This window comes from Hyperolius riggenbachi, chromosome 7 (genome assembly GCF_040937935.1).
Source record: "Hyperolius riggenbachi isolate aHypRig1 chromosome 7, aHypRig1.pri, whole genome shotgun sequence".
Classification (NCBI taxonomy): domain Eukaryota; kingdom Metazoa; phylum Chordata; class Amphibia; order Anura; family Hyperoliidae; genus Hyperolius; species Hyperolius riggenbachi.
The window spans coordinates 15,634,119-15,661,860 of NC_090652.1; the positions used below are offsets into that span (position 1 = coordinate 15,634,119).

Genomic DNA, 27,742 nt, shown 5'->3' on the forward strand with positions numbered 1-27,742 from the left:
CCTCACTGGTGCTCTAAACCAGCTGCTGAACACTGAACTCTGGTCCCCTACCTTTCATGTCCCTACATCTCCTTCTAGATTGTAAGCCTTCGGCAGGGTCCTCCTCCTTGTGTCTCCTACCTGGTCATGCACCTCCATCAACCTACACCCATCCTATGGATCTGAGGGAGCTCAACTTGCATAATCTTCATGCACCCATCCAGTGACTGACTAAGCATTACCTTGTACTTATACTGTGCGGTGCGTGTGATCTGGTTTGCATGTATTCTTGTATGTCACTGTCACTCCTAAGTATTGTCTGTAACCTTAACTAATGTCCAGCACTGCGTAATATGTTGGGGCTTTATAAATACAATAAAATAAATTGTTGTACACACACACACATATATATACTGTATGTATATATATATATATATATATATATATATATATATATATATATATATATATATATATATATATATTGCAAAAAGCATGCATGTTTCGCCATAGGAAAGCACTATATTAAAACTGCACTATGTAAGAAGATCCAACATGTACAATTTTAAAATGGTACAAAAACAGAGGCAAAAACTGTGATTTGGAATGCAACTCATAGGCTTTTAGTGAGTTTGATTTTGCGTGTGTTTTCTGCTATGTGGATTTAGCAAAATACATTGAAATTGGGAATGTTCAATCTGTGAAATGTCCAACAGTCACACATGTGCTGGTAATGATAATAGAAGGTGATGAAGATGTATATAAGGGAGTTGTGCTAATAACAACAATAATAATATAATTAATAATAATAAACCGTATTCAAAGGCTGACTGCAGGTGATTCCACAAAAGGAGCTTGCAATTAGGTTATTCACCACAAGGTGTCGCTCTCACATCTTCCACGTGGAACGCACAGAAAGGAGGAGATTAATCCAAAGACAGGAAATGATGTAACAGCAGGAAGAGCAGTTGCAAGAGGTGAGAGAACAAGCGGCTGGAAGAGGTAATTGTGTGAATCCTGTTATATATGGAGCAGAGCAGCGGTTTGGGGTGGGCATGCTTTGTTACAGAGGAGGACATAGTACACCTGTCACTATCCTGATCATCCCCCTTGATGAGACTTATATATAACTGCTGTGACTTGTTTGCCAGTTTTCTATTGCTCCCCCTACATGTACCATAGATTATGGGTCAGATCTCACCTTCCTAGTAATAATTCAGTCACATCACAGAGACAAGAGAAGATATATATTGAATACAGCCATGTCCCTGTAGTGCTGGGATTTACCCCTGTTTAGCCTATTCTTCCCCCATTATTGCCATATTACCTGCAGTGTAGCTGTATTTTCCACCCCCCCCCCCAGTTTGCAGCTGCCTGGGGTACTAGTAATATTAAGTAGTCGTCAGGGCAGAGGCTCAGGGGGCACCAGTCTCGGGGAGTGCAGCCCTGAGGGTGTGCCTGTTCCCCCCCCACCCCTCCCCCGAACACTTCAGAGTTATGACTCTGCATCTTTTGGAGACTATCTAATACTGGGGGTACATCTGCCTATACTGGGGAGGAGGCTGCCTGTCTGACTTGGGGAAAGGCTCTGGGGGCACACTTGCCTGTCCTGAGAAGAGAGACTGCTTGGGGTATATCTGGCTATCTAACCTGGGAGTGGGGTATCCTAATACTGGGGGTACATCTGCCTATATTTGAGGGGAGGATGCATAATACTGGGGTACATATGGCTATCCAACCTGGTTAGGGGTACTGCTAAATACACAGGGTTGGTGGGCTGCCTAATTCTGGGGATACATCCGGCTATCTCTAATGGGGATGGTGGGTTGCCTAATAGCGGCTATCTATACTGGGAAAGCGGCTACCTAATACTGGGGGCACATTAGGTTTGCATCGGTATGAAAATCCATGGTATGATAACCGTAAAAAAATATACCACGGTATCACGGTTATATTATACAAACATGATTAATTATACAATTATTTGGACTCTTACATTAAATAATGTTCCCCCCTCAGTATGGTAGCCAGATGTGCCCCACTCCCTCGGCATACATATGCTTAAGCCGCGGTGTTAAATTAATATTCCCCCCCAGGTCACCATGGAAAGTGGTGAAAGTTGTAATTCAGCTTCCAGCTATTGCTGACGGCCGAATTACAGTGTTTTTACAGTAATTTGGGCTCCGCACCAAGCGCCGCTAAAGCCGTAATTCCTATTACTGCCTATGGCGGCACTGGCTGCGCCTAAATCTCCGGAGCTATATTTACAGATGTGTAGCCAGTAATATGTGAGCGCAGTATAGGTAGCCAGGCATAGTTGTAGCCAGTAATAGGTTGCCACAGTATAGGTAGTAAGAGATAGGTGTACCCAGTAATAGGTGGCCACAATATAAGTAGTCTGGGATAGTTGTAGCCAGTAATAGGTTGCCGCAGTATAAGTTGCCAGGGATAGTCATACCGGTATACCGCGGTAACCCTAGGGCACATCTGCCTTGTTAACTTGGAGAGGAAGATTACTTGATGCACCTGGCATTTGAAACCTTTCAGCACTTTATTTGGCCTGAGGAAGTGGGCAGAGACCCACAAAATGCGTTGCCCGTGCTTATTAAAAATTCATTATATTTATATATATGAATTTGTCATTATTGAGGTAAGCCACCTCCTCTTTTTTCTCTTTTATTTGTTTTGAACTTAGATTTATACATTACTGGGTCCCTCTTAATGCCTTTATGATGGCTTCCCAAGTCTTCCAGATATTAGTCATCCACCAGACCAGTCAGCAGTCAGACCACCCCTTGAGCTCCATTGCTATGTTATCAATGGCTGCAGTGAAATGTGGAGAGATGTCTGAATTCTATACTGAGGAAAAGGGTGATTTTTTTTAGTGATATGAAGGGTGTGAGCAGGAATCCAGGCACATGCATCTCTATGGAGAGAGCTTGCAGGAAGTAGTAGAAGTCTATTAGGGTAGTCTGCCTTTATTACTGAGAATGATATTAGGTGTCTATATGGTGGGCTAATTTACATAATTTCCCCATAGAGATGGAGACCTAGAGAACAATATAATAAGTGAATAATGCGGAGTGGAGCTGTGACTGGCCGATCTTGTATGCCATGAGCATATATGCCACTGAGCGCATAAGATCCTCGTGGAGCAGCTCCCACATCCAGCTGGTGCTTCACACTCTCTGTGTTCCCTTATCTCTGGATTTCCCTCACTTCTTGTGCTGTCAGAGGTGTTTCATGTTTATCCCAGCCGTTATGGAAGGCAGGCCGGCATCTCTTCCCTGTGAAGGGGGAAACTTTCCCTGATAGCTTTTCCCAGCAGCTATTCATAGCAACAGTCAGAAATGCCAGCAGCTAATAATATGTTGTATGATGGAGTTGTTGTGGATCAGTGGAGGTCCAGGGGAGGGAGGTCCTGAAGGAGCAGGATCTCTGCATTGCGTCCATTTCCTGCAGATAAGACAGGTGCGCCATATGACCGTATCCATTGCATCTCTGATGAGAAGAAGCCTATGTGCAGTCAGGAGCCACTGGTGTTGTGTGGCCCACAGTGGGTGAGGTTGGAGTCTGCACAAAGATGATGGCTGTTGGGTCACAGCTAGGGGGTGGAGCCAGGTAACAAGGGCCGTGACTGGTAGGACAGGCAGAGATGATGGAGGCTGCAGCTGGAGAGTGGTTAGGTGGCCTCCCCTGCTTCTGTCCTGGTACTGGCACTGTCCCAGCTGGGAGATTTGTTGCTATGGCGCTTGGAAGGTTTGGGGTTAGGTGATGGACAGGTAGGGTCAGGATATGGAGCTGCAGTCCCATCTGCCCAGTTCCTCAGCTGCCAGAGCCATAAGTAATGATAATTCATAGCTAATTAGCTGCAGGCCTCAGCTCTTATCTTCCTATATCTCCAGCTGTTCTCTCTTCACATCCTCATCCATCTACCGCTGCCGGCACTGCTGTAACCTCCCAGGAATGTGTGCATGGAGAGGAGGAGAGAAGCACCAGATGATGAGCAAGGCACACTGGGAGAGAGGACTGTGGTGCTGAATGTGCAGATACCACAGCTTATGGGATATTATCACCCCTAGCAAAGTATGTTCTTTTCTGTGCTCTGATTATTTGTACTAATTTGTACTAATATTTTACATCTGTAATGTATTTTTTTTTTAGTACTAAGATCCAAGCTCAAAGATCGAAAGACCTATGTGATGAGTGATCAACAGTCTGCGGAGGAGGGTGGCATGTTAGGGACAATTAAAGATGAAGAAGGAGAGACCTATGTGAGGAGTGATCAGCAGTCTATGGAGGAGAGTGGCATGATGAGTTCTATTAAAGAGGAAGAAGAAGAAACAAATGTGAAGAGTGATCAGCAGTCTATTGAGGAGAGTGGCATGATGCGGACAATTAAAAAGGAAGAAGAGACAAATGTGTGGAATGATCAGCGGTCTATGGAGGAGAGTGACATGATAAGGACTAGTGAAGAGGACATTATTACTGGGATGAGCATTGGTGAGTGATAAATGTATCTCCTTTTAATGGCCAGTGCATATAAGCTGTGTGCTCTACATGTTGTCAGTATACAGGAGTCGAGTCTGAGGAAGGCTTCATAGCTGAAAGCTTACTCCTTGTCTTCTAAGTTAGCCAATAAATGGCATCATCCAGATTCAAAACATCTTGCTTTCATTAGTGCAATAAGCTAACTCTCTAACTGAGTCACTAAACTATCAATCACAGGTTCAATGAGTCTCGACTGAGCACAAATCAATCACAAAATGCAAATACACAGCACTGCTCTCTCCAGCACAACCTCTCACACAGTACTGAGTAACAGCAAGGAGTTAATCCAAGATGGCATCCGCCTTATATAGGGAAGTGTGTGCCCAGATCTCCGCTCATTCCAATTGGTTGCTAGGGACATTCTGATTTTAAAAAAATTCACTTCCATAATGAACTCAAAGTTATAATTGCAGCTTGCATTACGGATATCTGTAAATTACATGTCATTACGTCCAACGCTGCCTGGGACAGAGGAGGTGTCAGAAGGGAGTTAGACAGGCCTTCATTTGACCTTCTGGGGCGGCACTGACCAAATGCCGCCCCACAACTCCTACCCTTCCCAGCACCATGTAGGGTGACCCAATGGGCAGTGAAAGTGAGGTACCATCCCTGCCTACACCTCCCTCCTCATCACTAGTTTCTGGGGAGAATCCAGCCCCTGTGACAGGAGCAGCTGCAGCACTTCTCACCATGTGGAACGGCACTAGTGGTGCTGCTGCAACTAGCAGCTAATTCCTCAAATTGGGTGGAAGGTTCCGCCTGAAATCCAATCCACCATAGAGGCCGTCTGCAGCTGGCCAGTGGTGCGCTGCAAAATAATTCCCTTATCAGGGGGACTTGCCTGCTTCTGCGACCACCTCGTTCTCTCCTTGCACAGGTTTTGGATTTGATGGGGTGGGCCTTGCCTGCTGGTGTCCAGACAAGGACCCACCTCATCCACCATCATTCCACCTGCAGCTTGGAGTGTCATCACCCTGCTGTGCTTCATTGTGAACAAACATATAGGGGGCGAAACGCTACAAATTTAAGGGGGAAGCTCAGGGATTTGGGGGCTTGGGGAACACAAAACAACCCATAAAGGGGCGAATGAACAAATTGTGGAAACGCTCTTTAACCACTTGCCGACCGCCCACAGCCCATGGGCGGCGGCAAAGTGGACGCCTAAAGGACCGCAATACGCCTTCAGGCGGCGCGTCCTTTAGGCATGCCGGGGGAGCGATCGCGTCATTGATGACGCGCGCTTCCCCCGGCAACTGGCTCCGCCCACCCGCCGTAACATCCCGCCGGCCATACGGAAGCACCGGCGGGATGTTAACCCCGCGATCGCCGCTACAAAGTGTATAATACACTTTGTAATGTATACAAAGTGTATTATACAGGCTGCCTCCTGCCCTGGTGATCCCAGTGTCCGAGGGACCACCAGGGCAGGCTGCAGCCACCCTAGTCTGCACCCAAACACACTGATCTGCCCCCCCCCGCCCACTGATCGCCCACAGCACCCCTCAGACCCCCCCCTGCCCACCCCCCAGACCCCTGTTTGCACCCAATCACCCCCCTAATAACCCATCAATCACTCCCTGTCACTATCTGTCAACGCTATTTTTTTTTTATCCCCCCCCCTGCCCCCTGCCCCCTCCTGATCACCCCCCCACCCCTCAGATTCTCCCCAGACCCCCCCCCAGACCCCCCCCCCCCCTGTGTACTGTATGCATCTATCTTCCCTGATAACCTGTCAATCAACCGTCAATCACCCGTCAATCACCCATCAATCACCCATCAATCACCCCCTGTCACTGCCACCCAACAATCAGCCCCTAACCTGCCCCTTGCGGGCAATCTGATCACCCACCCACACCATTAGATCGCCCGCAAACCCGCCGTCAGATTACCTCCCAAATGTATTGTTTACATCTGTTATCTTCTCTAAACACCCACTAATTACCCATCAATCACCCATCAATCACCCCCTATCACCACCTGTCACTGTTACCTATCAGATCAGACCCTAAGCTGCCCCTTGCGGGCACCCAATCACCCGCCCACACGCTCAGATTGCCCTCACACCCCCCCCCCCTTATCAATTCACCAGTGCATTAATTACATCTGTCCTTCCCTGTAATAACCCACTGATCACCTGTCAATCACCTGCCAATCACCTATCACCCATCAATCACCCCCTGTCACTACCACCCAACAATCAGCCCCTAACCCGCCCTTGCGGGCAAACTGATCACCCACCCACACCAATAGATCGCCCGCAGATCCGACATCAGATCACCACCCAAGCGCAGTGTTTCCATCTATTCTCTCCTCTAAACACCCACTAATTACCCATCAATTACCCCCTATCACCACCTGTCACTGTTACCCATCAGATCAGACCCTAATCTGCCCCTTGCGGGCACCCAATCACCCGCCTACACGCTCAGATTGCCCTCAGACCCCCCCTTATCAATTCGCCAGGGCATTATTTACATCTGTCCTTCCCTGTAATAACCCACTGATCACCTGTCAATCACCTGTCAATCACCCCCTGTCACTGCCACCCATCAATCACCCCTGTCACTGCCACCCATCAATCAGCCCCTAACCTGCCCCTTGCGGGCATCCTATGGGAGAAAAGCGCTTTACAAATGTTATTGTATTGTATTGTATTGTATTGTATCACCCACCCACACCAATAGATCGCCCGCAGATCCGACATCAGATCACCACCCAAGCGCAGTGTTTCCATCTATTCTCTCCTCTAAACACCCACTAATTACCCATCAATCACCCCCTATCACCACCTGTCACTGTTACCCATCAGATCAGACCCTAATCTGCCCCTTGCGGGCACCCAATCACCCGCCTACACGCTCAGATTGCCCTCAGACCCCCCCTTATCAATTCGCCAGGGCATTATTTACATCTGTCCTTCCCTGTAATAACCCACTGATCACCTGTCAATCACCTGTCAATCACCCATCAATCACCCCCTGTCACTGCCACCCATCAATCACCCGCTGTCACTGCCACCCATCAATCAGCCCCTAACCTGCCCCTTGCGGGCAATCTGATCACCCACCCACACCAATAGATCGCCCGCAGATCCGACGTCCGATCACCTCCCAAGTGCAGTGTTCACATCTGTTCTCTACCCTAAACACCCACTAATTACCCATCAATCACCCCCTGTCACTGCTACCTATCAGATTAGACCCCTATCTGCCCCTAGGGCACTCAATCACCCGCCCACACCCTCAGAATGCCCTCAGACCCCAGCCCTGATCACCTCGCCAGTGCATTGCTTGCATCTATTCCCCCCTCTAATCACACCTTGAGACACCCATCAATCACCTCCTGTCACCCCCTAGCACACTTACCCATCAGATCAGGCCCTAATTTGCCCCGTGTGGGCTCCTGATCACTCGGCCAAACCCTCAGATCCCCCTCAGACCCCCTTCCGATCACCTCCCCAGTGCATTGATTGCATCTATTTTCCCCTCTAACCACCCCCTGAGACACCCATCAATCACCTCCTGTCACCCCCCTAGCACTCCTATCCATCAGATCAGGCCCAATACAACCTGTCATCTAAAAGGCCACCCTGCTTATGACCGGTTCCACAAAATTCGCCCCCTCATAGACCACCTGTCATCAAAATTTGCAGATGCTTATACCCCTGAACAGTCATTTTGAGACATTTGGTTTCCAGACTACTCACGGTTTTGGGCCCGTAAAATGCCAGGGCGGTATAGGAACCCCACAAGTGACACCATTTTAGAAAAAAAGACACCCCAAGGTATTCTGTTAGGTGTATGACGAGTTCATAGAAGATTTTATTTTTTGTCAAAAGTTAGCGGAAATTGATTTTTATTGGGTTTTTTTCACAAAGTGTCATTTTTCACTAACTTGTGACAAAAAATAAAATCTTCTATGAACTCGCCATACACCTAACGGAATACCTTGGGGTGTCTTCTTTCTAAAATGGGGTCACTTGTGGGGTTCCTATACTGCCCTGGCATTTTAGGGGCCCTAAACCGCGAGGAGTAGTCTAGAAAACAAATGCCTCAAAATGACCCGTGAATAGGGCGTTGGGCCCCTTAGCGCACCTAGGCTGCAAAAAAGTGTCACACATGTGGTACCGCCGTACTCAGGAAAAGTAGTATAATGTGTTTTGGGGTGTATTTTTACACATACCCATGCTGGGTGGGATAAATTTCTATGTAAATGGTCAATTGTGTGTAAAACAAATCAAACAATTGTCATTTACAGAGATATTTCTCCCACTTAGCATGGGTATGTGTAAAAATACACCCCAAAACACATTATACTACTTCTCCTGAGTACGGCGGTACCACATGTGTGGCACTTTTTTACACCCTAAGTACGCTAAGGGGCCCAAAGTCCAATGAGTACCTTTAGGATTTCACAGGTCATTTTGCGACATTTGGTTTCAAGACTACTCCTCACGGTTTAGGGCCCCTAAAATGCCAGGGCAGTATAGTAACCCCACAAATGACCCCATTCTAGAAAGAAGACACCCAAAGGTATTCCGTTAGGAGTATGGTGAGTTCATAGAAGATTTTATTTTTTGTCAAAAGTTAGCGGAAAATTGATTTTTATTGTTTTTTTCACAAAGTGTCATTTTCCACTAACTTTTGACAAAAAATAAAATCTTCTATGAACTCACCATACTCCTAACGGAATACCTTGGGGTGTCTTCTTTCTAAAATGGGGTCATTTGTGGGGTTCCTATACTGAACTGGCATTTTAGGGGCCCTAAACCGTGAGGAGTAGTCTGGAAATCAAATTCCGCAAAATGACCTGTGAAATCCTAAAGGTACTCATTGGACTTTGGGCCCTTTAGCGCAGTTAGGGTGCAAAAAAGTGCCACACATGTGGTATTGCCATACTCGGGAGAAGTAGTACAATGTGTTTTGGGGTGTATTTTTACACATACCCATGCTGGGTGGGAGAAATACCTCTGTAAATGACAATCTTTTGATTTTTTTTACACACAATTGTCCATTTACAGAGTTATTTCTCCCACCCAGCATGGGTATGTGTAAAAATACACCCCAAAACACATTGTACTACTTCTCCCGAGTACGGCGATACCACATGTGTGGCACTTTTTTGCACCCTAACTGCGCTAAAGGGCCCAAAGTCCAATGAGTACCTTTAGGATTTCACAGGTCATTTTGCGGAATTTGATTTCCAGACTACTCCTCACGGTTTAGGGCCCCTAAAATGCCAGGGCAGTATAGGAACCCCACAAATGACCCCATTTTAGAAAGAAGACACCCCAAGGTATTCCATTAGTAGTATGGTGAGTTTATAGAAGATTTTATTTTTTGTCACAAGTTAGTGGAAAATGACACTTTGTGAAAAAAAACAATAAAAATCAATTTTCCGCTAACTTTTGACAAAAAATAAAATCTTCTATGAACTCTCCATACTCCTAACGGAATACCTTGGGGTGTCTTCTTTCTAAAATGGGGTCATTTGTGGGGTTCCTATACTGCCCTGGCATTTTAGGGGCCCTAAACCGTGAGGAGTAGTCTGGAAATCAAATTCCGCAAAATGACTTGTGAAATCCTAAAGGTACTCATTGGACTTTGGGCCCTTTAGCGCAGTTAGGGTGCAAAAAAGTGCCACACATGTGGTATCGCCGTACTCGGGAGAAGTAGTACAATGTGTTTTGGGGTGTATTTTTACACATACCCATGCTGGGTGGGAGAAATAACTCTGTAAATGGACAATTGTGTGTAAAAAAAATGAAAAAATTGTCATTTACAGAGATATTTCTCCCACCCAGCATGGGTATGTGTAAAAATACACCCCAAAACACATTCTACTACTTCTCTTGAGTACGGCAATACCACATGTGTGGCACTTTTTTGCAGCCTAACTGCGCTAAGGGGCCCCAAGTCCAATGAGCACCTTTAGGCTTTACAGGGGTGCTTACAAATTAGCACCCCCCAAAATTCGAGGACAGTAAACACACCCCACAAATGACCCCATTTTGGAAAGTAGACACTTCAAGGTATTCAGAGAGGGGCATGGTGAGTCCGTGGCAGATTTCATTTTTTTTTGTCGCAAGTTAGAAGAAATGGATTCTTTTTTTTTTTCTTTTTTTTTGTCACAAAGTGTCATTTTCCGCTTACTTGTGACAAAAAATAATATCTTCTATGAACTCACTACGCCTCTCAGTGAATACTTTGGGATGTCTTCTTTCCAAAATGGGGTCATTTGGGGGGTATTTATACTATCCTGGAATTCTAGCCCCTCATGAAACATGACAGGGGGTCAGAAAAGTCATAGATGCTTGAAAATGGCAAAATTCACTTTTTGCACCATAGTTTGTAAACGCTATAACTTTTACCCAAACCAATAAATATACACTGAATGGTTTTTTTTTTTATCAAAAACATGTTTGTCCACATTTTTCGCGCTGCATGTATACAGAAATTTTACTTTATTTGAAAATTGTCAGCACAGAAAGTTAAAAAAATCATTTTTTTGCCAAAATTCATGTCTTTTTTGATGAATATAATAAAAAGTAAAAATCGCAGGAGCAATCAAATAGCACCAAAAGAAAGCTTTATTAGTGACAAGAAAAGGAGCCAAAATTCATTTAGGTGGTAGGTTGTATGAGCGAGCAATAAACCGTGAAAGCTGCAGTGGTCTGAATGGAAAAAAAGTGGCCGGTCCTTAAGGGGTAGAAAGACTGTGGTCCTCAAGTGGTTAACTAAAACTAAAACACAAATTATTATTTTTTTTTAAATAAAAGGAAAAATATGGAAAATTAAATACAGCAAAAAATAAAATTACCGATTTTTTTTGCCGTATAAGACTCTCCGGAATATAAGACGCACCTAGGTTTAGAGGGCAAAAACCAGGGAAAAAATATATATACTAAACCTGGTGCGTCCATGTTCCAGGAGCGATGTTCTCCCCCAGTTGGTATTCTCCTATGTCCCCTTCTGTCCTCCCAGATGTCCCCAGGTGTCCCCTTCTGTCGCCAGGTCCCGCTTCTGTCCCTAGGTGTCCCCGCTTCTGTCCTCCCAGATGTCCACCTTCTGTCCCCAGGTGTTCCTGCTATGTCCCATGTGTCTGTTTCTTCCCCTGTGTCCTGGTGATCTCTGCCGTGTCCCTGCTCAGTATTTGAATGTATACAGTGTAGCGCTGCTGTATCTCCGCCGTGTCCCCCGCTACGTCAGCCGTGTCCCCCTCTACTAGCATTTGTCTCTGTATGATGGTAAATGTATGAAGTGTAGCTGCTGCAGGCTCTTATCTCTCCAGCAGCGCCCGCGGGGAAAGCCGGCCTCTTCTCCGCCGGCTCTAGTGACTGCAGCTTGTACTGACGCATCTATGTTGGCTTGTACTGATAACATGTCAGTACAAGCCGCAGTCACTAGAGCGAGAAGTCCGGCGGAGAAGATGCCGGCTATCCCCACGGGCGCTGCTGGAGAGGTAAGAGCCTGCAGCAGCTACACTTCATACATTTACCATCATACAGAGACACATGCTAGTAGAGGGGGACACAGCGGACATAGCGGGGGACACTGCTGACATAGCAGGGGACAAGGCTGACATAGCAGGGGACAAGGCTGACATAGCGGGGGACAAGGCTGACATAGCAGGGGACACGGCTGACATAGCGGGGGACACTGCTGACATAGCGGGGGACACTGCTAACATAGCGTTTGACACGGCTGACATAGCGGGGGACAAGGCTGACATAGCAGGGGACACGGCTGACATAGCGAAGGAAACACGGCTGATGTAGTGGGGGACACGGCGGACATAGCGGGGGACACGGCTGACATAGCGAGGGACACGGCGGACATAGCAGGGGACAAGGCTGACATAGCGGGGGACACGGAGGACATAGCGGAGGGACACGGCTGACATAGCGGGGGACACGGAGGACATAGCAGGGGACACGGCTGACATAGCGAAGGAAACACGGCTGATGTAGCGGGGGACACGGCGGACATAGCGGGGGACACGGCTGACATAGCGAGGGACACGGCGAACATATCGGACGACACGGCAGACATAGCAGGGAACACGGCTGACGTAGCGGGGATGAAGCACTACACTTCATACATTTGCCATCATGCAGGGACACTTGCTAGTAGCGGGGGACAGAGCGGGCACACAGGCGGGGACACACGCTAGTAGCGGGGGGCAGAGCAGACAAACAGGCAGGGACACATGCTAGTAGCGAGGGACAGAGCGGGCACACAGGCAGGGACACATGCTAGTAGCGGGGCAGAGCGGGCACACAGGCAGGGACACATGCTAGTAGCGGGGGACAGAGTGGGCACAAAGGCAGGGACACATGCTAGTAGCAGGGGACAGAGCGGGCACACAGGCAGGGACACATGCTAGTAGCGGGGGACAGAGCGGGCACACAGGCGAGGACACATGATAGTAGCGGGACAGAGCGGGCACACAGGCAGGGACACATGCTAGTAGCGGGGGACAGAGCGGGCACACAGGCAGGGACACATGCTAGTAGCGGGGGGCAGAACGGGCACACAGGTAGGGACACATGCTAGTAGCGGGGGCAGAGTGGGCACCCAGGCGAGGACACATGCTAGTAGCGGGGAGCAGAGCGGGCACACAGGCGAGGACACATGATAGTAGCGGGGCAGAGCGGGCACACAGGCAGGGACACATGCTAGTAGCGGGGGACAAAGCGGGCACACATGCAGGGACACATGCTAGTAGCGGGGGGCAGAGCGGGCACACAGGCAGGGACACATGCTAGTAGCGGGGGAAGAGCGGGCACACAGGCGGGGACACATGCTAGTAGAGGGGGGCAGAGCGGGCACACAGGCAGGGACACATGCTAGTAGCGGGGGACAGAGCGGGCACACAGGCAGGGACACATGCTAGTAGCGGGGGACAGAGCGGGCATACAGGCAGGGACACATGCTAGTAGCGGGGGACAGAGCGGGCACACAGGCAGGGACACATGCTAGTAGTGGGGGACAGAGCGGGCACACAGGCGGGGACACATGCTAGTAGCGGGGGACAGAGCGGGCACACAGGCAGGGACACATGCTAGTAGCGGGGACAGAGCAGGCACACATGCAGGGATACATGCTAGTAGCGGGGGGCAGAGCGGGCACACAGGCAGGGACACATGCTAGAAGCGGGGGACAGAGCGGGCACACAGGCAGGGACACATGCTAGTAGCGGGGGACAGAGCGGGCACACAGGCAGGGACACATGCTAGTAGCGGGGGCAGAGCGGGCACACAGGCGAGGACACATGATAGTAGCGGGGGGCAGAGCGGGCACACAGGCGAGGACACGTGATAGTAGCGGGGCAGAGCGGGCACACAGGCAGGGACACATGCTACTAGCGGGGGACAGAGCAGGCACACAGGCAGGGACACATGCTAGTAGCGGGGGACAGAGCGGGCACACAGGCAGGGACACATGCTAGTAGCGGGGGACAGAGCGGGCACACAGGCAGGGACACATGCTAGTAGCGGGGGACAGAGCGGGCACACAGGTAGGGACACATGCTAGTAGCGAGGCAGAGCGAGCACACAGGCAGGGACACATGCTACTAGCGGGGGACAGAGCGGGCACACAGGCGGGGACACATGCTAGTAGCGGGGGAAGAGCGGGCACACAGGCGGGGACACATGCTAGTAGCGGGGGACAGAGCGGGCACACAGGCAGGGACACATGCTAGTAGCGGGGACAGAGCAGGCACACATGCAGGGATACATGCTAGTAGCGGGGGGCAGAGCGGGCACACAGGCAGGGACACATGCTAGAAGCGGGGGACAGAGCGGGCACACAGGCAATGCTAGTAGTAGTAGGAAGTGGGCTGGAAATATGCAGTTTGGAATTGAATTTTCAATTGCAAGCTTGCAGTGCAATGAGAGATTGGGTGAGCGCCTGAATTCTCCTGCTGTTGCCCGTGCACCGTGTTTGGCTGCTTGCCAGATTCTGTCCATAGCTGTCCACCCAGCTTCATTATTTGGATCCTTCACATTAGCTGTGGGCAGCTGGAACTGGCTGGTTTTGTGGGCAGAGAGTCCCTCCCCTTCCTTCTCCGCACAGCAGCACCGCCAGTCACTCACCTCCAGCGCCAAAGCTTCCTCTTCCCCTCTTCCGATTTGCCGGTAATGTGCCGATGAGCCACATGTGAGAGACGCTGGTGGCAGAAAGAGATTTGCAAATATCATGGATGATGGAGAAGGGGAAGAGGAAGCTTCAGCGCTGGAGACGGGCGGAGAGGTGACAGACTGGCGGTGCTCCTGTGAGGGGAGCTGTACTGAGGTGAGGATGGGGCTGCCAAGCAATCTAAGCTTCTAGGGGGGGCATCTGGCCAACTACAGTACAGGGGGGGTGCATCTGACCACTTATATTACAAGGTGGAGGGGGAACATCTGCCCATCTATACTATGGGGAGGGAAAGGGGGGCATATGGCCATCTACTGTGTACTACATGGGGCAGCATTTGGCTACATATACTGAAGAGGGGAGGGGATGTTGGAGGAGATGCTGTTGGTCAGGAGGCGGCTGGTGACAGTACAGGGCCGGCCCTGCACTACACTACAGTCTGCCTCTGCTCTCTCTATCACACTACAGCACACCCTCTCTCACTGTCACTAGGCCTCTCTACACTCACATCTGACTTTCTGCTCTATCACACTAACTTCAGCAAACTCCTCCTTCTCACTCACTAGTGCACTACAATCTGTCTGTCTACTCACTCCTCACTCACTCACTATCTCTCAACTCACCAGATTCTGGCACACAACTCAATCCACACACAACTGATTCTCTGCAGCACAATGCAGCGCACTGTCTCCCTCAATATCCTCCTCCTCACTAAACCCACAAAATGGCTGACAGTCTCACCTCTCTTATATACAAGAGGGGAGGGATAGCCTGTGATAGGTAGCTAGGATCTGGTTGCTAGGGCCTATAATTGCCCCGGATTGGTAGAGAATCTGATTGGCCGGTTAATTCTGCTATGTTTAATGTAAGCTATAATTGTGGATGTGCATAATTTGCACATTTCCGCATGCAATTCCATTGTGGGGGGTAATTTTTTGAAATTTTTGTCCGATCACAGGACTGGGAAATACTCGGTAGTATTGGACCAATCAGAGAGAGCGGAGGCATCCCGCGGGATTCCCATTTCCACAGAAATATTCGGCATTCTCTGATTGGTCCGATGCTTCCGAGCTCAGTAATTGGCTGACATTTCCGAGTTGCTGTAATGCGGCATTCTGACATTCCTGCATTTCTGTTTTGGAAATCGGCGTTCTGATGGAAATGTCAGCCCATCCCCAGTCACAGTTTCCTTTTTTCCTTAATTGTGAATAAGAGAGAAACATGTACATTACACGGGGCATATGAGTGACACGAGGACACAGCGGTAATAAGAATGTGGAAGTGACACCACATTGCTCTACAAACATAACACAGATCTCTTGCTAGAAGTACATATAGGTCTGTTGTCACAGGAGTAACACATTGCTTCCAATGTCTCATCAAGCTCTACATTCACTGCTGCTCAATGTATGGCCAATGCTTTAGGTGTGGGAGGGGTCAGTGAGATGCAAATAACTCTGACGTGTATGCAAATTTCATGCAGATTGTATGCAGATAATCAGATTGGTCAGGAAATGCATTTGAATGGCTGACCTCCCAGCTACATAAAATTTTCATGCAAGCCAAAGTTGTAGTCACATGATTGGCCACCTGTAATGAGCTCCACCTTCTGAAGTTCTCAGTCAGGCTGATAACGTGTGATGGTCATTGACATGCCAGTAACTCTGAGAAGATGCAAATTGTATACTAATTTTATGCAAAGTTCAGTATTCTCACCAGAGCCTAACCCACTTGATTTATCCCCCGGCTCTTGTTATTAGCCACGGTCTCCAGCAGAAACTCTTTCCTCTGCACATTACAGTTGGCAGTGGAATGCAGAGACACATCTCCGCCCTCCTCCTCAGCTCCTTCCTATCAGCTGCGTGGAGGGGCGGGGAAAGCAGAGAGATAAGCTCAACCACAGGAACTTTGCTGGAGTCGGGCACAGAATACAATGTGTAGTTCTATTGCGCTTTTCTTTTAGTGAGTCACCTGGTCTCCCCTTTAGCCAGTTATAGGTGGCCGCAGTATAGGTAGCCAGGGATAGGTGTAGCCAGTAATAGGTGCCCACAGTATAGGTAGCCAGGGATAGGTGTAGCCAGTAATGGGTGGGTGCAGTATAGGTAGCCAGTAATAGGTGCCCACAGTATAGGTAGCCAGGGATAGGTGTAGCCAGTAATAGGTAGCCGCAGTATAGATAGCCAGGGATGGGTGTAACAGGTGGCCGCAGTATAGGTAGCCAGGGATAGGTGTAGCCAGTAATAGGTGGCAGCTGTATAGGTAGCCAGGGATGGGTGTAGCCAGTAATAGGTGGCCGCAGTATAGGTAGCCAGGGATGGGTGTAGCCAGTAATAGGTGGCTGCAGTATAGGTAGCCAGGGATGGGTGTAGCCAGTAATAGGTGGCCGCAGTATAGGTAGCCAGGGATGGGTGTAGCCAGTAGTAGGTGGCCGCAGTATAGGTAGCCAGGGATAGGTGTAGCCAGTAATAGGTGGCAGCTGTATAGGTACCTAAGGATGGGTGTAGCCAGTAATAGGTGGCCGCAGTATAGGTAGCCAGGGATGGGTGTAGCCAGTAATAGGTGGCCGCAGTATAGGTAGCCAGGGATGGGTGTAGCCAGTAATAGATGGCTGCAGTATCGGTAGCCAGGGATAGGTGTAGCCAGTAATAGGTGGCTGCAGTATAGGTAGCCAAGGATGGGTGTAGCCAGTAATAGGTGGCCGCAGTATAGGTAGCCAGGGATGGGTGTAGCCAGTAATAGATGGCTGCAGTATCGGTAGCCAGGGATAGGTGTAGCCAGTAATAGGTGGCCGCAGTATAGGTAGCCAGGGATGGGTGTAGCCAGTAATAGGTGGCCGCAGTATAGGTAGCCAGGGATGGGTGTAGCCAGTAATAGATGGCTGCAGTATCGGTAGCCAGGGATAGGTGTAGCCAGTAATAGGTGGCCGCAGTATAGGTAGCCTGGGATAGGTGTAGCCAGTAATAGGTGGCCGCAGTACAGGTAGCCAGGATAGGTGCAGCCAGTAAAGATAGCAAGGTGTGGGGGGAGGGGGGGCGGAGCGCCGGGTGTAAACAGATACTCACTGGCCGGGGGTCCTTCACATGTGTACTTACTTCTTTCTTCTTCCTGTCCTTGCGTTCAATCTCCCTGTAACCAGCGCGACGCCCCCCCCAGAAACCAGTAAAACGTGATTGTGCATGATTACCATGCACAACCAAACAGCGGTATACGATCATACCAGTATACTGCTGAAACCCTAGTCGCATACGTTGCGTGCAGGAAGTGGTTAATGATGTGTGGTCATATATGTGATGATGTCATATACGTGATGATGAGGCTATAGCACTAAGGCCCCATTCACACTGAGGCGCTTTTCATGGCATTTACAGAGCTTTGCTGAACGCCAGCGAGCAGAGAAGCACTATGATTACGTTGCCCTAAGGTAGCATTTACACTACATTTGTATACATTTGGGATTTGTAGGAAAACGCACTGCATACAGCATTGTGGGAAGATTTGCAATGTGATTTTTGTTACTCAAACCAGTTATTTCCCCCCACCACCACCAGCACCCAGTGTGATGCCGACCTCTCCCCACCCAGTGTGACCCTCCCCACCACCACCAGCACCCAGCATGATGCCGACCTCTCCCCACCCAGTGTGACCCTCCCCACCACCACCAGCACCCAGCATGATGCCGACCTCTCCCCACCCAGTGTGATCCCCTCTCCCTCCACCCAGTGTGATCCTCCCCCACCCCACCAGCACCCACCATGATGCCGACCTCTCCCCACCCAGTGTGATCCCCTCCCCCTCCACCCAGTGTGACCCTCCCCACCACCACCAGCACCCAGCATGATGCCGACCTTTCCTCACCCAGTGTGATCCCCTCCCCCTCTGCCCAGTGTCACCCTCCCCCTCCCCACCACCACCAGCACCCAATGTGATGCCGACCTCTCCCCACCCAGTGTGATCGCCTCCCCCTTCCCACCACCACCAGCACCCAGCATGATGCAGACCTCTCCCCACCCAGTGTGATCCGCTCCCACCCCACCCAGTGTGACCCTCCCCACCACCACCCAGTGTGACCCTCCCCACCACCACCCAGCATGATGCTGACCTCTCCCCACCCAGTGTGATCCCCTCCCCAGCCAGTGTGACCCTCCCCCTCTGTTCAGCGTTACCTTACTTTTTCACTCAGCAGCACCCAGCGTGACCTGCTTCCCCACCTGGCTACTTTTTCATGCCACCCAGCTAGAAATATTTCTGAGGAGAACACTGAGAGATATGCAGCTGCTGCATCTGGTCCATTTCCAGTCTGCACAAACTTTGCCTCAACTTGGAATTATCAGCAGCTCACTGACCATTCCTAATGATAATTGCTCCTCCCCTCAGAATTCTCTAACAGGAAGTGATGATGTTTCTCTATTTGCAGCGCAGAGTCCCGGCATCAGGAACCTCTCAGAGACTCGTCTCTCTGTATCCACAGACTGTACAACGGATGATGTCACTGGACAAGAGTCTCCTGCAGATATCCTGATTACCCCAAATATTCCCCCAGACCCCCCTCTCCTGTCTAACCCTGATGGGCCTCTTCCCCAGCACTGCTCTCCCCCTGCTGGAGGGTCTCATTCCTGTTCCACATGTGGGAAATGTTTTGTGAAAAAATCAAATCTTGGCAAACACAAGAGAATTCACACTGGTGAGAAGCCCTATTCATGTTCTGAGTGTGGGAAATGTTTTGCACAGAAATCAATGCTTGTCATCCATGAGAGATCTCACACTGGAGAGAAGCCCTATTCATGTGCTGCGTGTGGGAAATGTTTTGTAGATAAACGAGACCTTGTCATTCATGAGAGATCTCACACTGGAGAGAAGCCCTATTCGTGTGCTGAGTGTGGGAAATGTTTTGTACGGAAATTATTTCTTGTCATCCATGAGAGATCTCACACTGGAGAGAGACCCTATTCATGTGCTGAGTGTGGGAAATGTTTTGCACAGAAATCACATGTTATCATCCATGAGAGAACTCACACTGGTGTGAAGCCATATTCATGTGCTGAGTGTGGGAAATGTTTTGTACAGAAATCATACCTTGTCATCCATGAGAGATCTCACACTGGAGAGAAGCCATATTCATGTGCTAAGTGTGGGAAATGTTTTGGACGGAAATCAGCGCTTGTCATCCATGAGAGATCTCACACTGGTGAAAAGCCGTATTCATGTGCTGAGTGTGGGAAATGTTTTTTACGGAAAGCAGAGCTTGTCCTTCATGAGAGAACTCACACTGGAGAGAAGCCCTATTCATGTGCTGAGTGTGGGAAATGTTTTGTACAGAAATCAAATCTTCTCAGACATGAGATCTCACACAGGTGGTAAGTAAGAGTCAGTGAAACATAACTTCACCTTTAGTGAACCTGAACTGGCCGCAGCATACTGCTCTCCATCTCCCCAACACAGCTGGAAGTAGGGAGTATGGAGGAGTGGAGTGCAGCGGCCAATAACAGGCTTGTTCAGTTCCACTTATCCCTCTCACATCGCTGGGGAGAAGCTCTATTACTGCACTGAGTGTGGGAAATGTTTTGGTTGTCAGTGTTATTTTCTAATGTTTCTTTTATTTCTTGCTAGACGCACCTGGCAGCATATTATACAGAGTCCCGGGACTCTTTCTTTAACTAAGATTTTATTGAAGATTAGCGAAGTTACAATAAGAATTGCTTTAATTATCACAAGATAGGCCTAGATTAGGCCATGCGAGATATCAGAACATAGCAGAGATATGACATTTTCAATACATATCAGACAAGATATGCATTAGAGGGTCAAAGAACGAATATACAGAAAACATACCAGTATTAACAATATATGACTGATGTTACTGAAATATATAGTGATAAAGAGAAGTAACTGTCCTCCAAAGATAAGGTAACATAAAGAAGTTTCCGGTTCGTTCAAGTTAGTTGGGGTACATTTTAGAAGTAGACCAATTATCCCAGTGTGTGTGAAATATAGGTAGAGTATCTAGCATTGTGTGATGAATAAAGTCCATGCTGCGAATGTCTTCCACACTGGATAAAACAATGGTGAAGGGAATAGCTGATTGTTTCCAGGTTCGGCCACTGCCCATAATATGGAGCTAATGAACCCATTATATACTCTCCTCCGGTTTTTGGGAACTTTATGGTTAGGGGCAAAGATCAGAGCCTGTTGAATATTAAGCGTAAGTTCTATACTAGTTAGATATTTAAAACCTTCCATAAATTTATCCCATATATTCTTCACTATAGGGCAGACCCCAAAAATATGAATGAGAACCTTCCTCCCGGGATCCACGGAAGCACAAAGGAGACACTGCTGGAAATATTTTATACAGTCTGGCTGGGGTCTTGTACCATCTGGTAAATATTTTCATAGCTGTGTCTTTAATTGCCTGAGTTTTAGTGGCATTTTGAAGATTTAGTCCCAATCTGCTCCACTCTACTGGAGTCAGGGACATTTGAAAATCAGTTTCCCAGTCCAGCATATATTTAGTTTTCTGTCCTGCGGTGGCCCCAGCCATATGCGAATATAACCCTGAAATGACCCCTGCCGCAGGAGAGGAGGCCAGGAAGAAGTTCTCATAAAAAGTACAATTGAATAAAAGCCGTCAGAGTTTGTAGCAGAAGCAAAAAAAGTGTGGAATTTGAGCGTCGGTAAAATGTTGTGACCTGGGTAGATCTCTACCAATCTGTAGTGTGTCGAAGGTAATAAATTTGCCACCTAACCAAAACCTGTTTGAGGTAGTGTAGTCATTAGCTATCCACCAGTCAAAGAGCACATGATTTAGGAATGCCGGTGGAAAATCAGGATGCCCAATAAACGACAGTTTGGGAGGTTTAGATGAAATAAGTTTGAAAGTGTCCTTATATCTATGCCAAAGCGTTAGCTTGTCCCCCACGGTAAGATTTTTCTTTTGAATGTTTTTGATGTAGGATGTATTGAGGTAAATTCCGAGGATATATTGTAGGGCAGGGGTCTCAAAATCGCGGCCCGCGGGCCATTTGCGGCCCTCGATACAATATTTTGTGGCCCTCGCCGACAAAAGCTTCCTTATAGTTTGCTTCAGTGCTCCCAAGTAATCCGCCGCATCCCTGCCGCTAAACGAGGGCTGCAGAGCCCCCAAATCACCGGGGGGCAATCCGCCGGCATTTCCTGACGTCAATCGCCGCACGGATCGCCGCCTCTCCCCGCCCCTCTCTGTAAAGGAAGAGTGAGAGGGGCGGGCAGAGGCGGCGATGCGCCGCGATTGTGAAATTCTTTATGCGGCCCAGCCTCATCCTGACTTTGCCTCCTGCGGCCCCCCAGGTAAATTGAGTTTGAGACCCCTGTTGTAGGGTAATATAGAGGTTCGCTCAAAACCCACCCAGGGAGAGGCGTCTTTCTCTCTGTTCCAGGGCAGGTTCTGGGTGAAGCGAGTGGCAAGAAAATAGAGCCAAAAATTGGGGGCACCAGGTCCACCGGAGTCAGATCGCCTGTAAAGAGAAATCTTCCTGAATCGGTCAGGTTTCCTATTCCAGATAAAGGCGTTAACTGCTTTCTGGAATTTATTGATAAGGGGACGATCGGGGTTCAGAGGTAATGCCCGCATAAGGTATAAGAGACGAGGGAGTATCACCATCTTTTTAGCTACTTTTGCCAAGTGTGGTCTTAGTGCTCCTTGAATTCTGTCGCAGATAAAATGTTCCATCGTACATCAGGTAGAAGTGAGGAAAATATTTTGTTAATGGAAGGGATCAGCTCCTGGTAAGATTCTGGTAGGCCTGCTCTGACCCGGAGGTAATTCCTCCATGTTCCTCAGCTTGAGATTGTAAAATGCAAACAGAGTCTTTAACCACTTGAGGACCGCAGTGTTCAACCCCCTAACGACCAGGCCATTTTTTACAATACAGGGCTGTGCAGCTTGGTCAGGGTGCTGCACAGCCCTACAACTCACCACACAAATTAATTTTTACTCCTTTTAGTGTCAATAGGACACTATTCTGAAGGCATCTGATCGCTGCTGCAATCTCTCTCTCTTTTTTTTTTTAATTGAGTAAAGGCAGTTTTCTTCCTCCCTCCCTCCTGTGCCGTCCTAATAGCCATTGGATGGCGATCGGCACTGCTTCCCGCCTCTCATAGGCATCAGCCTATGAGAGGTCACATACATCGAGCCTCTCTGAGGGACAGCCCAATGTGCCTCGTACAGTGCTGCAGGAGATAGCAGCGCTGTACAATTGTAAACAAAGGGGAATTCTTTCCCCTGTCGGCTCGTAGTAGTCTGCTAGCCGCGATCGCGGCTAGCAGGCTAATCACGGAGCAGAGCTCCGGGAACCAGCAAGTATCGATCGAATGTGCATGCGTGCACGTGTTCCCTGCCAAACTGCAGCTCCAGGACTTGTCGCCATTTGGCATTAAGCGGTCCTGGAGCTGCCGCCGCATTCATGCCCATGCAGGAAAGCACACTGCACGGGATGCCATGTGCTTGCATCCTCTGGAAGGTCACAGCCAGGCTCCCGTCCATGTAGGCGGGAACACTGCGCGGGATGCCTTGTGCTTGCATCCTCTGGTAGGTCACAGCCAGGCTCCCGTCCATGCAGGCAGGCACACTGCGCGGGATGCCTTGTGCTTGCACCCTCTGGAAGGTCACAGCCGGGCTCCCGTCCATGTAGGCGGGAACAATGCGCGGGATGCCTTGTGCTTGCATCCTCTGGTAGGTCACAGCCAGGCTCCCGTCCATGCAGGCAGGCACACTGCGCGGTATGCCTTGTGCTTGCACCCTCTGGTAGTTCCCAGCCATGCTCCCATCCATGCAGGCAGGCACACTGTGCGGGATGCCTTGTGCTTGCACCCTCTGGAAGGTCACAGCCGGGCTCCCATCCATGCAGGCAGGCACACTGTGCGGGATGCTCTGTGCTTGCACCCTCTGGAAGGTCACAGCCATTCTCCTTTCCATGCAGGCGGGAACACTGTGCGCAATGCCCTGTGCTTGCACCCTCTGGAAGGTCACAGCTGGGCTGTATGCAGGCAGGTACACAAAGCTAACTGCATTTTCCAGATGAGTATCTGAGTTTGACCTGCGCCATAAGGTCTTTTATAAATATCTGCAGCTCACACATGGAATGTATACCCAGTGTGAGAACTTCCCTACAAATATGACTCCTATCATCTAAGCAGCTTATTTCAGCTCTGTGTAATATGATAATGCCATCCTCAGCCAGCCCCTGTGCTGCCTCCCGCTGGACGGCCTGGGAGAGCGATGTAGGGGATATCTTAGAGGATGAGTGGGATGTGACACTGGAGCGAGTGACTAATGCTGCTCCCCACACACCTGATCGACTCCTATACTTATACGCTATAAACCGAGCCTACCTTACGCCTATCCAAATGTAACAATACCTTTTTTTTATAGCTCCTTTTCTCCCATAGGACTCAAAGCGCTTAGGCTCTCTCAGATTCAGTAATTGGTAGTGGGATGAAGTATTAACACTGAGGATAAAATTATATTTCTGCAATTGCCAAACTGAACAGGTGGGTTTTCAGTCTGGATTTAAACACATCCAGAGATGGAGCTGTCCTGAACTGCTGAGGTAAGGAGTTCCATAATGTAAGAGCAGCATGACAGAAGGCTCTGGTATGCAGCCTAACTGCCCCAAATGCTTTTTACACATGATGTGGACCTGTCCTCAGGTTATCATGTATTCAGTGTTAGTCATCAAATTCCTCAATGACTATATGGGCTGCCCCAGAGGTGTGCCTCCTTTATATATTTCCTGAATCCTTTACTGGAAAATTCCTGATACAATTTGCTATAGAGACGCGTCACATAGCTCGCTAACTCCTCACCAAGTGTTGGAGACTTACCACAGCGCCATCGTGCACTGAGTGGGTCAGGTCTGTGAATCGGATGCTTCCCCTCCACAAGGCAGTATATCACCGCAGAGGTACCCAATCTAATGTGACAAAATCTGCTCTACCTGGATAAATTCCCCACACACTAAGTTATAATATATCCCCTATACTGAGTACCCATCACTGTTATTAATCTCCAGCTGACGTCCGAGCTCCTTCATATTACTGGTGGTTATTTTGTATCCTCTAAGGCAGTGATGGGCAAACTTGGCTCTCCAGCTGTTAAGGAACTACAAGTCCCATAATACATTGCAGGAGTCTGTCAGCCACAGTCATGATTCGTAAAGGCAAATGCATTGTGGGACTTGTAGTTCCTTAACAGCTGGAGAGCCAGTTTGCCTATCTAAAGCAACTGTTAATGTGTATGACTTTTATAGGGTGTTTTTTTTTTTTTTTTTTTGAAATATACTGTATATCTAAAAGTAGGCCAATTGCTTCATGCAGATATGTATCCTGATGTGCCTATTCTAGGTCTTTAAAGGGCAACTGAAGTGAGAGAGATGTGGAGGCTGCCATATTTATTTCCTTTTAAGCAATACCAGTTGCCTGGCTGTCCTGCTGATCCTCTGCCTCTAATACTTTTAGCCATAGCCCCTGAACAAGCATGCAGCAGATCAGGTGTTTCTGACAAGATAAGCTGCATGCTTGTTTCTGGTGTGATTCATACACTATTGTAGCCAAATAGATCAGCAGGACAGGCGGGCAACTGGTATTGTTTAAAAGGAGATAAATATGGCAGCCACCATATCACTCTCACTTCAGTTCCCCTTTAATTTATCGTCTGAAACTTTATTGTACTCTCTCAATAATGTGTATTTGCCTTACTGCTTCAATAAACTTGGCTATGTTAAAAAAATATATATTTTATGGTTTTTGTTTTCAAAGTTTTTATTGAAATTTAGCGGGGGTAACAAAACATGGGTTTATGACAACATTTTCATAGGAAGAACAAGACAACCAGATAACATTGTATCGAAATAATATTCTAAACATACAGAAGAACCTGAGCTGAGTATATAGTGCAATGAAGTGAATAAAAGTATTCAACATTACGGTTTGTACAATGTTTAGGGGTCCAGGGTGCAAGCGAAAGTTGCCTTCTACAATAGTGCACATCAAGGAGGGGGTAGGGAAAATAAGAAAAATAAAATTAGGGTGGGAAGGAAGATTTCTTAATGATGAGCCCAAGTGTGTTCCAGAGGTATAAAACCGGCTATTTGGAGCATGCATAATAAAGGGTAAGGGGTAGGAGGGGATTTGGCCTAGATGTTGGTATCAGGCTAAGAGTGGTGTCTTGAGGGTCCGCACTATAAAGTGTGCGGAGCCCCTGCTAATGCAATAAGAGTGAGGGGTGATGAAAGAAGAGGAGACTTAGGAGAAGTAAGAGGAGTTAGAAGTAGTAGTAGAAGAGAGGGAGAGAAAAGAGAGGGATCCATCTCCCAGCCTGGTAATTAGAGAGTCATCCTTTCGTGTCCCTACCTCTCCCTCTAGATTGTAAGCCTTCAGCAGGGTCCTCTTCCTTGTGTCTCCTACCTGATCACGCACCTCCATCAACGTACACCCATCCTATGGAACTGAGTAAACTCAATTTACCTAATCTTTATGCACCCATCCAGTGACTGACTAAGCATTTCCTTGTACATATAACTGTGCTGCGTGGTTTGGTTTTCATGTTTTCCTGTATTGTCTTATTGCTGTATGTCACCCCTAAATATTGTCTGTAACCTTAACTAATGTCCAGCACTGCGTAATATGTTGGCACTTTATAAATACAATAAAATAAATCGATATCTTGAGCTTCAAGAGGTAGTCACCTGAAATGGCCTTGAAGGAGTTCCCAGAGATGCTTAGCACTTGTTGGCCCTTTTGCCTTCACTCTGCACTCCAGCTCACCCCAAACCATCTTGATTGGGTTCAGGTCTAGTGACTGTGGAGGCCAGGTCATCTGGCACAGCACCCCATCACTCTCCTTCCTGGTTAAATGGCCCTTGCACAGCCTGGAGGTGTGTTTGGGGTCATTGTCCTGTTGAAAAATAAATGATGGTCCAATCAAAATTCAAACCGGATATAATAGCATGCCGCTGCAAGATGCTGTGGTAGCCATGCTGGTTCAGTATGCCTTCAATTTTAGAATAAATCCCAAATAGTTTCACCAGCAAAGCACCCTCACACCATCACACCTCCTCCTCCATGCTTCACTGTGGGAACCCGGCATGTAGAGACCATCCGTTCACCTTTTCTGCGTCACACAAAGACACAGTGGTTGGAACCAAAAATCTCACATTTGGACTCATCAGACCAAAGCACAGATTTCCACTGGTCTAATGTCCATTCCTTCTGTTCTTTAGCTCAAACAAGTCTCTTCTGCTTGTTGCCTGTCCTTAGCAGTGGTTTCCTAGCAGATATTCTACCATGAAGGCCTGATTCACACAGTCTCCTCTTAACAATTGTTCTAGAGATGTGTCTGCTGCTAGAACTCTGTGTGGCATTGACCTGGTCTCTATTTTGAGGTGCTGTTAACCTGCGATTTCTGTGGCTGGTGACTTGGATGAACTTATCCTCCGCAGCAGAGGCGACTCTTGGTCTTCCTTTCCTGGGGCGGTCCGCATGTGAGCCAGTTTCTTTGTGGCTTTTGATGGTTTTTGAGACCACTTGGGGATACTTTCAAAGATTTTTTCCCAATTTTTTGGACTGACTGGCCTTCATTTCTTAAAGTAATGATAGCCACTCATTTTTCTTTACTTAGCTGCTTTTTTTTCTTGCCATAATGCAAATTCTAACAGTCTATTCAGTAGGAATATCAGCTGTGTATCCACCTGACTTCTCCACAACGCAACTGATGGTCCCAACCCCATTTACAAGGCAAGAAATCCCACTTATTAAGCCTGACAGGGCACACCTGTGAAGTGAAAACCATTTCAGGTGACTACCTCTTGAAGTTCATCAAGAGAATGCTAAGAGTGTGCAAAGCAGTATTCAAAGCAATAGATGGCTACTTTGAAGAACCTAGAATATGACATTTTCAGTTGTTTCACACTTTGGTTATGTACTATACTTCCACATGTGTTAATTCATAGTTTGGATGCCTTCAGTGTGAATCTACAATGTTCAGAGTCATGAAAATAAAGAAAACTTTTTGAATGAGAAGGTGTGTCCAATCTTTT

At 48.2% G+C, this 27,742-nt stretch overlaps 1 protein-coding gene across 1 annotated transcript in view; it reads left to right on the top strand.

The window, feature by feature from the left end:
- The first annotated feature begins 961 nt into the window (after positions 1 to 961).
- Positions 962 to 27,742, top strand: part of LOC137525345 (zinc finger protein 721-like) — a 103,988-nt gene continuing 77,207 nt past the window's right edge. The window contains exons 1-4 of the mRNA XM_068246400.1: positions 962 to 981; positions 4,144 to 4,482; positions 19,087 to 20,026; positions 20,939 to 21,049. Of these exons, the coding sequence (XP_068102501.1) occupies positions 4,182 to 4,482; positions 19,087 to 20,026; positions 20,939 to 21,049 (1,352 nt within the window). The 5' untranslated portion in view covers positions 962 to 981; positions 4,144 to 4,181. The remainder of the gene's footprint in view (positions 982 to 4,143; positions 4,483 to 19,086; positions 20,027 to 20,938; positions 21,050 to 27,742) is intronic.